Source organism: Anas platyrhynchos, chromosome 19 (genome assembly GCF_047663525.1).
Source record: "Anas platyrhynchos isolate ZD024472 breed Pekin duck chromosome 19, IASCAAS_PekinDuck_T2T, whole genome shotgun sequence".
Lineage (NCBI taxonomy): Eukaryota > Metazoa > Chordata > Aves > Anseriformes > Anatidae > Anas > Anas platyrhynchos.
In genome coordinates, this window is record NC_092605.1 from 3555524 (window position 1) to 3570940 (window position 15417).

Here is a 15417-nt window from a genome sequence, read left to right on the forward strand (position 1 = left end):
CCCGCCTGGTCGTGGGAATCCAAAACAAACGCGGGACGGGACGGAAAGCTGAGCTTTCCTCGTTACGTGCATTAATAGCCTCCTGGCTGGAGCGGCTGACACAGCCCAGCAGCTGGGGCTGACATTTGCGAAGGCTCAGACGTGCCAGCACTTCGGGAGCCCTCGCGGGGCTGCTGCGGGCGAGCAGAGCGGCCCCGGCCCCGGCGACACGACCTGGGAGTGGTGGTCCCAGGAGCCCTGGCCTGAGGAGGGATGGACGACAGCAAATCCCTGAAGGTGCGGCTGACCTTCTGCGTGTTGCTGGTGGGCGTCTCGCTGCTCTTCGCGGCCGTAGTGACTGACCACTGGGCCGTGCTGAGCCCCAAAGTGGAGAATTACAACACCACCTGCGAAGCGGCTCATTTCGGGCTATGGCGACTCTGCAAAAAACAGATTTATGTGCAGCAGCAAGGTCCCAAAGAGAAGGGCTGCGGGCCCATAAGTCTGCCAGGAGGTACGTACAGCCCCCCACACCCGTGCACGGGATGTCCCGCCAGGCTTTGCTTAGGAGGCTGCAGGACGGGGCGGAACCAAATACGTCCCGTGTCCCCGCGGCTCGCAGTCTGGCACCGGGCTGCACGCTGCTGTGTTCTTGTGCTGGGCTGTGGGTTCACCTCGCTTCCCTCCCTCTCCTTGTACCTCTGCGTGGTGCTGCCTTGCACGTATGTCTTTGAGTCATCAGCTCCTGTGCAATGACAGGGGAGGGTAGAAGGGGAAAAGGATCAGACACGGTGGAAATCAGAGTGGAATCGGGATGGAGGAAATTTCACTGATATCAGCAGTGGGTATCACAGCACCCAGGCATGCTGATGGCAGCGGGCAAGAGCTTTAGCAGAAAGAGGATTTAAAGGAGTGGCTCTAACAGACATAGCTGGGTCCTTAGGATTTCCTGATCCCTGCATCCTCGAAGCCTGCTCACAGCCAGCAATAGGTTGCCCCTGAGCTATTTCAATAACGATCATTTCTCAGGGCAGGGAGGAACAGGGAGCTGCTGGATGCATTGCCAACTTCCAAAAAGTCACGAACTGAGCTTCAATCCCTCATCAGCTTGCTGCACCCCGGACCCACAGGGGTGGCAGCCTGGCCCTACCCCTTTCTTTCTCCATGATCTCCCAGAGCAGCCGATGGGGAGCGGCTCAGCTGCTTACTGGGAAGCCGATGGCATTCCCCTGGTAAAAGCAGCTCGCTACGTGCACGGATCGCAAAGTCAGCACCGCTCACACCGCGTGCACCAACACTCCCCATCCGTGACTGAGCCGCGCTGCTGTTTTAGAAGACTAATAGGGAACTGGACTCCTTCCAGAACAGAAATAACAGGATTGCCTTCACGCTAGCCTCGCTGCTGGAAATAAAATATATATGTTAGCACATGCTTGAAAATTTCCTGCGAAAAACCTTGCTGCCTGTGCTTGCTGAATGTTACTGCGATTCTTTACCTATTTGGCCAAATTATGTATTCTGGAGAGAGGAGCTCAGCTGCTGCATTCAGAGCTGCCTCTAACCAAATTTGGGAGTGTGTCATCCGTGTGCTTGATGTCTCTCGCGTAGGTACTTATGCGCCTGGAAACATCTTCTGCCTTTCCTCGCACGGAGAGCAAAACTCCCACAAAAGGAAAATCATAGAAATTGGTTGATAAACACCCAAAGTGCACAACTGCAGGGTAAATATAAAGCTCATAAATATCCAGCTGTCTCCAAAAAGCAGCTTTGCGGCCAGGGCAGCACGAAAGCAGCTCCTGGCTTTGACAGACATCAGCATGTGCTATCACTGGCATGGGTCACGTCCCGGCACTGCCTTTCTGCTGGGCACCACAAACAAACGGCTGCTCGTGGAGAGGCTGAGCCCATACAAGAAAGGCTGGTGTGGTTCCTCAGTTTTTAAAGATATTTTGGAAGTTAGATGGTGTCCTGTGTCAAAAGCAGCATCTGAGGCTTGAAAGGGCATTGCTTTCTCACCTCTGTTATAGAATAGTTTTAATCCCCATTCTGCTCAGGCGGAAAACCCCACATGGGGAGGTGGGGAGGGCTTGGTCCCTGCAAGTCAGGGCTGCTAAATGCCGCCATGCCCGCACGGTATGTGTTGGATTGATTTCACACTTCTGGGAAGAGATATCAGGAGGAAAACAGCGTGGCTGTGAAACCTGCAGCGGTCAAGAAAATGTGAATGAACCACCAGGGAGCAAAGGAGATGTGGACATTTGTTTTCCTGAAAATTGTGAGATGTAGTCAGACATCACTGCCAGGACTGGAAAAGAAACATCAGAATTTATCACTGCGTTAATAACCATTTACCAGTCACTCCCTGAGAAGGAAATGGATGGCACGATTAGCATTATTTATTAGGTTTTGAGCTCAGCACAGTGCAAAATGTGCAGGATGCATTGGCTTGCAGTCCACAAAGCAGATCTGTGATTTAGGCAGAGCTTTTAAATTTTACAGCGCTCTTGCGAGGATGCTGACAAATTGGAAAGGGTTCAGTGTCCTGCTGTAAGAAATTAAAGGACCAGGGGGATGGTCATTAAAACTGGGAAAATTCAGACAAATACGGTGGTCAGTGGCCCACTGGGGCACTTTACCACTGAGTGGGACATGGTTTGCATCCACTGCCAGGCACTCCAGTGTAAGTGTTGTCCTAAAATGTGTGTTCCTGTGCAGCAGTGGGGATGTTCTATAGCCAAGTGTGCTGCAGGCAGGTTAAAGAGGACCTTGTAAGTATGGGAACAGGGGCTCAGGGAGATGGAGACAGAGAGGAAAAGTACTAGACAGAGCTGGCTGTTAGCAGGGCTGTCTTGTTGCCTGTGTCCATACAAGGAACTCTCTTTGCAAGACTGGTATGAAGTTAAACTATCCCCAAACTCTGTTTCAAAGCCCTTCCCCAGGCTTGTTGGCCAGCTCAGAGCCCAGGGCCTCCCCCTCTGATGCTCAGTCCCCACCTTGACACCTCCTCCAAGCACAGCAGCAGGTCCTGCCCCCAGGATTACCACAAGTGGAGACCTCAGATTAAAAGCATCGCTCATCCTGGATTTTCTCGCCATCCACAACACTGCTTGTGTCCATCTCAGATTCAGGAGCAAGGTGTGCTCCAGTCCCTTCCCAGACTGTCACTCTGACGCTGGTGGGTGGTGGTTGCCACCTGGAAACCCTGCAGGCCCCAGACATCTCATGGGCTCTCAGCATGTCCTTCCCCTGAGGCTCAGCAGTAGTTCAGTGCTGTGCATTTCTGCTGCATCTCATGGCTGCAGTAGGTGCCGTGCAGCCTCATGGTTGTGAGCAGCAGGAGAGGCAGGCCCTGCATGAATAAGGTGATGAATTGTCCCGTTTCCCCCTTCACAGTGGTCATCCAGGAGTGATGAATCTGAAGGGAAGGGGCCAGGAGGGCTGTAAGGGCAGCTGACCTGGAACGGGGAGGACAGTGTGTGATACAGCACACAGTGTGTCCCTGCAGTTCACCGCGGCCTCAATGACTGCCGAGCTCCTGGGTTGGTCCCATCAGCACACGGAGGTGACCCCGTGGCAGAGAGAATGCGATTAGGGGTGGAGAGAAACAAAGATCGCCACAAAATTTTTATCCATTATAAAACCTATTTTAAATCCTATCCATTATGTAAATGTGCTGTGACACAAATGGGCTTTTCTCTAATTCATGATGGCACCAGAGAGGGACTGAAGTGCCTTGAATAATAGGGAACCTTGTTGATATAGATATTCCCAGCTCAGCAGAGCACCAAAAGTGTCTTTAAACTGAAAACAATATATCACTTCACCAAAAGCAATCTGGCTATATTTTCCCACATCAAAATGCATTTTCCAAAAGCACCTTCCCTAGAGCTAACCCACTTATATGATAGCCACATCGATCACACCTTTGCAGAGCTGTGCTGTCAGCCACAAACACAGGGGCAGCTCCTTCTGCCAGCAGTCTCTCTCTGTCTCAAAGAGATTTCCATGTGTCCCCCCTCTGCTGAGCCTTTGCAGACTGGAGGGTGGACTGGGCTGTACTGGTTTATCTGGCACAGCCACACATGCTGCAGCCCCCATCACACCATCACTGATGGCTTCACCTCAGGCTTTGGATAATCAGCATGCTTGGGGCTTCCTTTGACATCAGCCTTTTCAGAGAGTTAATTAAAAGCCAAAACAGTCAATCCAAGATGAAGCATTTCAGTTTCATCCCTCCTCACTCCCTTTTAGCACAGGAAGAAAAGGATCCCCAAACTGAGGTCACCAACCTGGACACTCAGCCACAGGCACCACTCAGACACTGGCAGAGGCACACAGCCTCCATACAGCCTCCAGTCTGAGCCTCAAAATTTGCAATTTTAGATATTGAGCTCTGAGTTCAACTACGTTTCCTCCAGTCATTTGCAGAGTTAATAAAGAACAGGTCAGGAGACGCCAGAGCTGAACATTAACCTAGTCTCCAGCAAGGAGAAGCTGCAGATGAAATAAAAGTCAGCTTTTAAAATTAAGTAGACAGCAGCATCTCAGAGGAATCTTTCACTAATGGGCCCAAAAACACTGCTTTAGAATTGCCCTGTCTCCTGGGAAAGAGAAAGTAAATCTTGAATCAGTAACTCTGAAATCTGCCATTTACATGACAGAAAAAAAAAAAAAAAAGAAAAAAAAAAAAAGAACCTCCCAGGTAACATACAGTGCTCTGGTATCTTCTTGCCATGAGAAACTAATGCTGTAAATAAACAACAGATGCTTTCTGTGCCCTCCAGGCAGAGACCCACAGCACACCCTGCACTGGGGGCTTTGCTCAGGATCGGCCCATGGCTGCAGCCTGTGCTGGGGCAGCACGGAGGGGACATTGGGCAGGACCACAGAGTCCTCACAGATTTCCTCCCAGCACCTCCTGGAAGATAGCACTAGCTCCGTTATTTAACAGACAGGAGATGCTGGAGTTAACAGTGGCCCCTTGCACACACACGGTGGGTATTTCGTGCAACCTTGGCACGATCCCCATCTCATGGGAGTCAAACCAGAGGGTGCCGGAGCGGTGCTGGGTGGTGCTGAGCAGGCTCTCTGCAGCCCAGCTTGGCAGAACAGTGCAATCAGAGCTGGCGCTGTGCAGCGTGACTCTGTGATTGCCCAGCTCCAGCCAAATTCCTTGTGAGCAACTGTTCTCCCAGTCCCGTACCCCTCCAAGTTTTCAATTAAAGAGGTTATAAATAGTGAGGACACCCTTCGTCCTCACCCCACTGCTGCCAAAGCTTCAAGTCACTAAGTGGTGGCCAGACCCTTCCCCATCCCACTGGGATGCTGAAAGCAGAGCTGGCTCTGCACATGCAGAAACACATTTCAGTGTGGCTGAGGCAGGAGCCCAGATGTCAGAAGGGACCTTTGGAGGTCATCTGGCCCAATCCCAGCTTAAGTGGGATCACCTGGACCAAGCTGGCCAGGACCTCATCCAGATGGCTTTTGAGTATCTCCAAGGCACCCCAGCCAATGGAACTTTATACGCCCAGCCCCGAGCTGCCCTGCCATGCCAGGTCTTTCAAAACAGCCCGAGTTCCATATGCTGAGCGTTTTGGTCCTGCCCTGTGTCTCATTCAAGAAAGCAGGTGCAGAAAGCAAAAGCCAGCGAGAAGCTTCATTCTTCTAATTTAAAGCCTCAAGATTTTCTTGACTAGATTATAACTGTTTGTTCTTCTACTTGTATCCATCTAATTGAAATAGTATTTCTCCTGCATGTTTACATCCACCCCAAAATTCCATGTATGCTGTTGAGAGGCTCAGCTTCCAGCTTGCTTCCACCCAACGTGCCCCCATCCCGCTGCCTCAATCCCCGTTCATCTTCTAACTCCGCTATAAACACCCCATGTACCCAGCAGCATGTTCACATGAAGTCCAGATGAGGAAAATCCAGTAAGTTCCCACTGACTCCACTATCATCAAATCAACTTAGCAGACTGCTCTGATGGGAGCGAACTTTGGTGAAGCCACATTTTGTGAGAGCCTCTTTCCCCTTGACTCGTATGGCCTTCCCTTGCCTTTTGTCTGCAGCTTCAGATAACTTTTATCTTTTTGGTTTGACAGCCATAAAAAGCCCTTTCAGTAAAACACCACGTGCTCTGCTACACTGCAGCATCCTCACCTCTGGGCCCCCCACAGTGACCCTCCCCACAAAGCAAACTGCTCCAGGCTGCTGACTGGGGCATATCTCCCTACAAGTCGCTACCATGCGGGGCCTACAGGTTGGAGAAGGGAAGGAGAGGGAGGGAGAAGGTGGATGGGGACACTTCACCCCCCTGTTTGGAGCCCAGACTGACCACAGGAGCGGTGACCCTCCTACAGCCAGTGCCGCTCTGGAGCAGGAGGGCAGGGACAAGGGGAGGTGAGTGGAGACGCCAGCTCTGCTGCGGGCACGGCAGGTCTCATCACCAGGAAACACAGCCACAGAGAGGCAGGGATGAGTGATGGCCTAAGAAAGAATGAGAAAAATTATCTGTAATTCATGCTTTAAATAGAAGAGCAATCAGTGTGCAAAGCTCTTGGAAGGAGAGGCTTACAAGAGGCAGCAGAGGCCATGCCCGTGCCAGAGCGGGTTGCCTGGCAGGCACGTGCCACTTGTCTGCTCCCAAATAAAACAGAGCCAGCTCGGATTTCTCCATGTCACCGTCCCCTCCGCTCAGCCTTGGCGGGTTGGGGTTCAGCTGAAGCAGAATGACTGACACAACATGTCAAGCAAAGTGGAGGTATTAGAGGAAGGTGTCAAACTGGCAGCTTGACTCCACATCGTTCTTTTGTGGGAAATGTTCCCAAGAGGACACCTGGGGAAGCACAACTGTCAGGGCCATTTAAGCACCTCCTGAAGTGTTCTGATAGATCAAGGCCCAAATCCTTGAGATCGGTCTCCCGCTGCTATTCTTGTTCTTAAAAAAAGCATTTGCTGGATGTCTGCAGCAGAAATGGGATCCCATTAGTTCTTACCCTAAAAACACCATGAGTCTTGATATATTAGTAAAAAGCAAAATCCATTTTACTGCATTTTATCAGAGGTTCCCAAGTGCACAAAATTAAATTTCCTTTTCTCTTTCAGAACAAACCTGCTCCTACTTCAAGCACTTTACTCCAGGAGAGAGCTCGGAGATATTTGAAGTAACCACCCAGAAAGGTAAGAATCATCCTGAAAACTTTTTCCTGCCATTGCACGAACTGAGGTGCACACAAGATGTAAGGTGATGGGGAACCTGAAATGAGGGCTCAATCCTGGCTCCACTGAACGCAGTAGAGGAATTTCTATCAGACACCACCACAAATGCTGCAAAATGTCTTGCCAGCATAAAACTAACATCACATCAGCATTATCCGTGACACTCCGAGACTTTACCATGGAAGGAAGAAGAGGTTAATAAAATCTAAATAAATAAACCTCAACCCAAAGCAGAGTCTTGACCCTGAAAAGAAGTAGAGAGGCTCTGTGGAGACCATTAGGAGTTTTATGCTTGATATTGATTTTATATGAAAGTCATGTGAAAGCCAGAGTGATCAATGGAAGGAAGGAACAGAGATCCTATAAAGACATATAGTTGGTGTTTACACAGCATGGATTTTGAAAACTGCCTTCCACAGACAAATTTCACATTTCTAGTAAGTCCCTGATAAAGCCAAATATTTTTAGCATTCAGCACGCACTGCTCTCATTCTTGCCCTCTCATTAAGAAGAAATTCCTTTCCACTTTGCCACACAACATATTTTAGTGTGGAGTAAAGGAGCTGATGATTACATTACACATATTAACCAGTCTGCTTTGTTTCCAGTAGAAATGATAATGGTAGAAAAGCCTGCACATGGCTTTTCTAAAAAAGCAATTGCCTGAGACAGGAAAGACTGGGAATTTTGCATTAATAGAAGAGCATATACCTGAGCTACCTGCTCTTGTTTATTGATATACTATTAGGTCCAGCCATCTGATCTTAAAGACCTATCTGATGCCTTCTTTGTTATTTCAGGGAAAAAAAAATAAAAAAAAAAAATCAGGAAGAACTTTTTCTTTAGAGTAAAAGAAAAAGCTTAAGCTACAGCAAATGATTTTACATTGAAGCTAACTGTTTTGGGCAGTTCTAGCACATAGTAAAGAAAACCAAAAAGAGAAACATCTAAGAAATTATAGTAAAATAGTGGTATGAAAAGCAGAGAGAACAAAGAGCGATATGCTTTCCATTTCACAGAAATAGCTCCATTTTGATGGGAGCTAATTAGTAACAGGCAAAAAGATTCTTCATGATTTTGCCTGGAATACACATTTTTTTAAATGGGCTGAAAGGCAAATATCATCAGATATTATGATATTCATGCATGGCTACATGTGCTAAATCTTAAACTGATATGAAAACGAATGAAATATGTAAATGAAGGCCTGAATTATTTAATTAGTGATTCTTCCCTTCCGTCCAGGCACTGAACTGTGCCTCGGCTGGGTGAAGTGTCTACTGTGCATCTTAGCTGGTTTAGCAAAAAAGCAGGATATTTTATGGAGGGTTTAATCCTATGCCCTGAAGAAGCTGAGTTTCCATAGAGCTGGAATTCTTTTTCTTAAAGAAAATATATTAAAAAAACATAAAGAGGCTGTGCAAACAGTTCACCTCTGGCCTCCTGCCTCAGTTGCCTGCTCAGATTTTGAGCCCTCTGAAGCACACAAATGTCCTGCACTGGTACAGCATCAGCACCGTGCACAGGGGCCTTGTTGAGGCCCTGCAGTACAGACCTAGCACAAAAATAGCACAGAGCTGCTTATTTACTCTGAGAGCAGAGTGTGGAGTGATGGAAGAAATGAGAGCGTGGAGCCCAGAAGCCTTCAGCAATAACATCCATGAAGCAGAGCTAAAATGGCTCCAGTCCAGAGCTTCTTCAGGCTAACACAGGTGCCATTTGGTCTTTCAGTAAGTGTTAATAAAATGATTTTCCCCTCTTCTGTTTCTATGTCCTTTGCATTCCAAAGATACTTGGCCAATATTTCCCCCTGCTTTTATTTTAGGGAAATACTAGATTCATCAGAGTCCCCTTTCTGTAGCATCAGGACACATTTTTCTCTGAGTGACCTTCTGCAAAGTCACAACCATTGATGGGAGCATGCTCAAAATCTGCAGACATTCACAATTTTTTTTTGTGTTTCCTTTGTTTTGGCAGAATACAGCATTTCAGCTGCAGCCATTGCCATCTTCAGTGTTGGCTTTGCCATCATTGGAACAATCTGCGTCCTCTTATCCTTCCAGAAGAAGAGGGACTACCTGCTGAAGCCAGCATCCATGTTCTACACCTTTGCAGGTACAAGGGTCACTTAATTGCACTTGGCTCATAGTACAATATCAAGAAACTTAGATAAACCCTGGGCGGATGGAAACACTTCTGAAAATGCCCAGAAAATGGCATTGTTTTCCTTGTTACAGTGAGACTACAAGTCCCCATGTGGAGCTCCAGTTGAAGAGTTCTGAAAATGTCCTGTTCAGCTTTACCCAGCAGCCTGTCTGTATTTTCTCCAACTACTTTTAAAATGGGCATTTCTAACACATTCAGTGCTGGCTGCAGTCACTATTCCATCTCATTTAGTCTAAGCACAATAACACATTAAGGTTCAAACCAAAGAAACAGCTGATCCAGGCCCAAGATATGCAGCTGTCTCCCAAAAATACAAAGATCACATTTTTACATGAACTATCACTTCCTTGACATGCCACAGTGACTGAAAGACAGAGGTGCAAATTGTCACCTCAATAAAACCTTTATTCTACTTTTGGAAAAGCTCCCTGAGGAATGCAATTATTCCTTCATCACTTTGAGTTTCCCATCCAAGCCTTCCTAAAAGGTAATACTCAACAAGTCACCGGCTGACTTACATAGCCTAGGCTATAGCAGAGATCTGAGTACTTGCTGGCGTTGGTTCCTTCAAACATTCGAGTCAATGACTCACCTGTGAATCTCACTGCAATTCCTGTATGCTAAGAGGCAGATGAGGTGGTTAAGGATGAAAAATTGACAGCTGGTTATTCAACCCACTGCTCTCATCTTCCTTCAGGTCTCTGCATCATCATCTCTGTTGAAGTCATGAGACAATCTGTGAAAAGGATGATTGACAGCAAGGAGACAGTCTGGATTGAGTACAGTTACTCCTGGTCCTTTGCCTGTGCCTGTGCCTCCTTCGTCCTGCTCTTCATCTTCGGAATCGTCCTCCTCCTGATTGCGCTGCCTCGCTTCCCCCAGAACCCCTGGGAGACCTGCATGGATGCAGAACCAGAGCACTGATGTTCCCCAACCCGTGGGAAAAGCCAGAGTGTTTTGAAAAAATTTATATTTTTTAAAATGTCTTGATCTCACCATACAATGTGCACTCCGTTAACTAAGTCATGATTGAAACAAGGCTTCTTCAATTATAACTCTCGCTTTGTTGTTTTTTTGTGGTTTTGCTTTTTTTTTTTTTTTTTTTTTTTTAAGGAAAGAAGAGAGAGCATTCAGAGCACCAGTGTGGGTGAACAGCACTCTGCTCTCTTTACACCTCCACCCTGCTGGAGGCTGAGGGGCGATTTGCAATTTGTGGATGCCTTGTGCCAATGCAGCTGGGTGAAAAAGTGCACGTGAGACAACTCATGCTGCAGAGGAGACAGCATTCTTGGGGTGTGCAGTGTAGTTAGAGTTGAAGAGCTTAAGGGATACCAAGCCTTTACTCCTCACTTGTTCAGACACTCTGTGAGAAATTTCAGCTCCGTGGGAGTCCATCTCCCATCTGTGCCATACTCCTCTGCCTCCTGAGAAGGGTTAGCTCACCACCTAAATCTATTGGAGAACCTTATGCTGTTCTACTAAACTGTTAAAATAAAATAATTAAAAAAAAAAAGACTTTGCCTAGCATTGGAATAAACATTTAACCTACTGATTTACACCCTGCAGCTCCATTCTGTTGAATTAAGCACCAAAAAAAAAAATAATGCAATTTCTGTTTAACTTTGATGGCAAAGCCAAGACATACTAAAAATTAAGAATGATATTTTCCTTTAATAAAAAGCACAATCTTCTGGTAGCATGATTTTCTGGAAAATGATTTTGATGGATGAATCATCTGGCCCATCAATTTCTGCTGGGTCCAGTATTAAGTGTAATTCTCAATGGTATTTACTGTATGTAGCGTTCATTTCTTCCTCGTGAATAGGCTTATTAAGAATACTGTGCTTTGCTCACTGCATAGGTATATAAAAATACATACAAAGAAAAATCCTGCAAAGTAGCAGACAAGAAAGAGAGGAACCAGGAGAGTCAGCCCCAAAAATACTACAGAAGTGCAATGCTATTTATGCACACTTGAACTGCCCTGCCTGAGGCATCGCGGGCGAGCGGTGCTGCCCGTGCTGCAGAGCCCCATACACCCACCTGGCCCCTCCAGCCCAGCCCGAGAGGCATCTATAGTTTTTGGTTGTTTGCAGTTCAGTTGCAGTTCAGTTTTTAGAAACTGTTCAGCATTTTCTCCTTTTTTTTTCTCCCTCAAGTAGGAAAAAGTATTTGCTTTTTTTTTTTTTACCAGATAATTTAAAAAGCAGGAGGAAAGGAAACCGAAACGTTCTTTCCCTCTGCAATTAACTGTCCTCAATTCTGAATGGAAAAAAAAAAAAGGCAGAAATCAGAACAGAAAATTTCTGGCCGTTTTATATAGATCTGAAATCATGTTGCATGCCAGCATTTTGAGAAATTGCACGGCAATCTGGAGCTGGTGTGAGGGGCTGGCCCTGCTGTGAGCCCCTGGCTCCACTGCAGCCAGCCTCAGGCACATCTCAGTTTTCCCATCAAGGAAGTGTCAGCGAGAATACAAGCCATTTGTGAAGTTGCGTGAGTATTTTTCAAGCTCTTTGAAGTTAAGAGGCACTACAAATAATGTGCATATTATAAAGTTTTGGGCTAAAGCACTCCTTGGTGTTCATATCTGGGTGCAAGCTGGAGAATTCTGCCTCTGTCTCTCATAAAGACAGACAGGTGCAAGTCTTCAAGTTGTCACTGCACCACAGTGAAATGCTAAACGGTTTTGAAATCCTATTTTTGGTACAAAGCTGACATGCCTAAACTGCACTTTCATTGTACAGGAAGACAGAGACCAGTTTCTAGGGAGATCCTTTACATGCTACCACAACAGAAAAGCAAGTTGGATCGCCTCCCGCGCTGACTGACCCGGGCTGGGATATCCAAATACACAACGTCAGATTAATGTAAGCAAAGCAGTTGGCAGACACAAAGGCATCCCCAGCTCAGCCATCACCAGCAAAACAACCTTAACTTAGATGCAATGGGTTGAAATAATTGAGGTCTGATGATACGGGTCTGAGCTTCATCACCCCACATGGACCGGTAGCATCCCCCCTGCCCCATGGACACCCTTTGTCCCCCCCCTTTTCCCATGCATCAGCTGCTTATTGCAATGCTGCTTCAGTGACAAAGTAATTTCTGGATGGTTTCTTATCCTGATGGGCCAATATGTTGCAAGGAGCTGCATACTCCCCCTAAAGATGTGACCAGTTACGTTTGATAGTCATCAGCAAGAATGCACATATTTCAGATAAACAGAGCCTGCAAGGTCTCACCTTCCCCATATGTGTCCCTTCATTCCAGGGCTGAAACACTTCATCCAAGCACCTGTGAGGGCAATGGAAAGATTCCCACTGAGTGCTGGTCTTGATTCAGAGGTTCAACAGCCCCTCAGCGCTCATTTTACCCCTGGGTCGGAGAAAATACACAGCTCCCAGCAGCGAGAGCTTACACCCACAGACAGCAATGCTGGCAGCTGAGCTAGATGCCTTCCCGAAGCTCTTAAACTCACTAAGCTTTATTTTCTGTCTGCTGTAAGTTAAGAGGGTTTTTGATCATTCACTATTTCAGTATGGTTCCTGCAAGACTGAGGAGCGTGTGGATGACTTCATTTTCCTTTTCCAGATATTAAGAAATGTGGCTGAGGGACTCGTCCATTAAATTGGTCATTGGTATTCACAGCAGGGAAGGCACTGCTCTTACAGCAGGTTTGTTCTGCCATATCCAAATCTCTCTGCCACAGAGCTGATAATGTGTTTCAAGAGAGTTAATAAAAGTAATTGGCCTTCATACAGAGAAAAAGAATAAAAATTTTGGGTGGAGGAGGAGCTGTAACAAGTCTGCATTTTCAAAGAGCAGGGCCAACAGAGCTTCGCGAATGTAGCAGGAAATCACAAAAGAAATATCCTTGCTTCAGGGAGTTATCCCAGTGGAAAGGGGATGGGAACCCAGCTGCTAAACACTTGGCAAGGGACCTGCGATGGCACCCCAAAGCCAAGGGAGGCAGCAGCCAGCATGACAGAGAAAGGGAGAGAGAGAAAACACCTCACAGACCCAGTGACTAGCACCAGCCACCACCAAAGCCTGAGCACTGGCCCTGCCATGGTCATGGGTCACTTGGGAACTGGCCATTTGCCACTCATAAAACCACCATCGCTGCCTGCCTCCTGCTCCTCACGTGACACAGCAGAGATTTTGGCTGCTCAGACCTGCCCATCACAGAGCCCAAGTGCTAAACTTGAGAGTCAGCGCGATGGAAGTCAGGAAGATTTTTGTTTGTGTAAGGGCAACGTTTGCTGTAGGCGCAAGGCTCAGAATCTGCTTCTTTTGTTTTTAAGCACTGTGTTGTGTGAATAACGTGCAGAAAAGGTGCCAGACTAACACCCCTGACGAAGGAAAGCGCCTGTTTAGCAAGCAGCCAGCTGCGCTTTCAGAGCAGCGCGGATCAGGCGAGCGGCCTAGCGCAGGCCAACGGAGCCTTCCCCAGGCTCCCGGCCTACAGGACAGGGGGCAGGCAGAGGCCTTGGTGCAAAACCCTGCGGCAGTCTGTATCTGAAAAGCACCAACCTATACAGTGTTTGCCACTTCCTTGTGATTATCACTTCTTTTCTCTCCCAGTTGTGGAAATTATTTCCAGACAGTCCCCAAGAGCTGAGAATTTCTGCCCCCAGCCCTGCAATGAGATCCGCAGCCTCGGCTCTGCTGCAGAAGGGCACCTTCTCCTGGGCTTGATCGCTCTTGAGGAACATACCGACACAAGAAGTCATCGCCATAAGCAGGGGACTGCTTGCAGGGCTGCGCCCTGCCAGATCCAGGGAAGGACCTGGAGATTAGCACCAAACTAATCCTTGGGTACAATCCAGTATGCAGTCAGACATTTGCATGCCAGAAACCTGACCAACGTGCAGAAACTGTTTATAGACTAAACCTAAACCTCATTATAAACTTCATCTAAAAGGGATGTTAGCTTCCCATGGTGAATGTTACATTGCTTTTATAACAAATGCTGGAATATTAGGCTGTTCTGTCCCATGAACTTCACACACAGAAATAGGATCTATTTTAAATGCATCTGTTCAAATTATTTCTCCTTTCCATTATCACCAAGGGGCAAGAAAAGAGCATCACAGCTTGATTTTGACCACCACATAGGACAAAAATGTTCTTAGTTTGTTGCATTTAATATATGTTCTGTCTCCGAAGAAACTATTGCTTCTTACAGCAGGTCTCTTGCGTATTTGCCCATCAGGAGACAGCAAATCTTATGGGAAACGGACTAACAACATCTTTTGCCTAGTTCTGGCTAATTCAGATTAGAGCTTTTTAAGCATGCATTGACCTCTATTGAAGTAAAAACTTTTCAACATATATCAACTGCAGTTGCCACAAACCCTGCACCCAGCTGACATTCCTACCACAATTGCTGTGAATCGTTTTACTCTTCTTGAATGACGGAAAAGAACTGCGTGACTCAGTCCTTGGTTCCTGACACAACCAAATAAAAAGATGCTTGAGCAAATATTGCTATCCCAGCAGAAACGGCCCATATTTCATGTTAAGGAATATGATGTACAATCTTTTTTATAGGCACCATAGATCATCACCAGCCAACTTGACAAGTTAATTGTCCACAGTTTTTCTAGGAAAACTAGAAACTTAAACAAAACAAATGAAGTGAGTTGAATGATGATATGTGTAGAGCAGGAAGCATTATGAGCTTATTGCTTTGGAAATGTGCAGATTCTGATATGCTTCACTCTAAAAAAAATTCTGTCTGGTCAAACACTGCTCTCAGTGCTACTTACAGTAGAGGTATTATACAGACAGCAAAAGAACTGCTTATAGTGCATATTCTCTGCAGAAAAACAGCTGAACTTGACAAATCTGGGAACAAAATATTAATTAATCAAAGTAGGGAATATTACTCAAGGGGGTTGTAAGGTCAGTGGAAATAGTCACATGCTGTTATGGGTCAGTAGTGCCATAGTCCATACAATTAAATATAATGGTACAAAATATACTAGATGTCAACTTCAAGGAGAAAATATGGATGAAAGGGCTCTGGTTCTAACTAGCCAGCTTTTATG

At 46.6% G+C, this 15417-nt stretch overlaps 1 protein-coding gene across 1 annotated transcript; it reads left to right on the plus strand.

The window, feature by feature from the left end:
- Positions 1–104: 104 nt before the first annotated feature.
- CACNG1 (calcium voltage-gated channel auxiliary subunit gamma 1) lies at positions 105–10484 on the plus strand. Its single transcript, XM_005016095.6, has 4 exons — positions 105–493; positions 7085–7159; positions 9176–9313; positions 10062–10484. The coding sequence occupies exons 1-4, from the start codon at positions 253–255 to the stop codon at positions 10286–10288; spliced, it is 681 nt and encodes a 226-aa protein (XP_005016152.1). The 5' UTR covers positions 105–252; the 3' UTR covers positions 10289–10484.
- The last annotated feature ends 4933 nt before the right edge of the window (positions 10485–15417 follow it).

Bases quoted from the DNA above. Each gene is read 5' to 3' on its own strand.
- CACNG1 (XM_005016095.6), top strand. From the start codon at position 253: ATGGACGACAGCAAATCCCTGAAGGTGCGGCTGACCTTCTGCGTGTTG. The intron at 7,160-9,175 runs GTAAGAATCATC...TTGTTTTGGCAG, and splicing joins TGAAGTAACCACCCAGAAAG to AATACAGCATTTCAGCTGCA. The intron at 9,314-10,061 runs GTACAAGGGTCA...ATCTTCCTTCAG, and splicing joins CATGTTCTACACCTTTGCAG to GTCTCTGCATCATCATCTCT.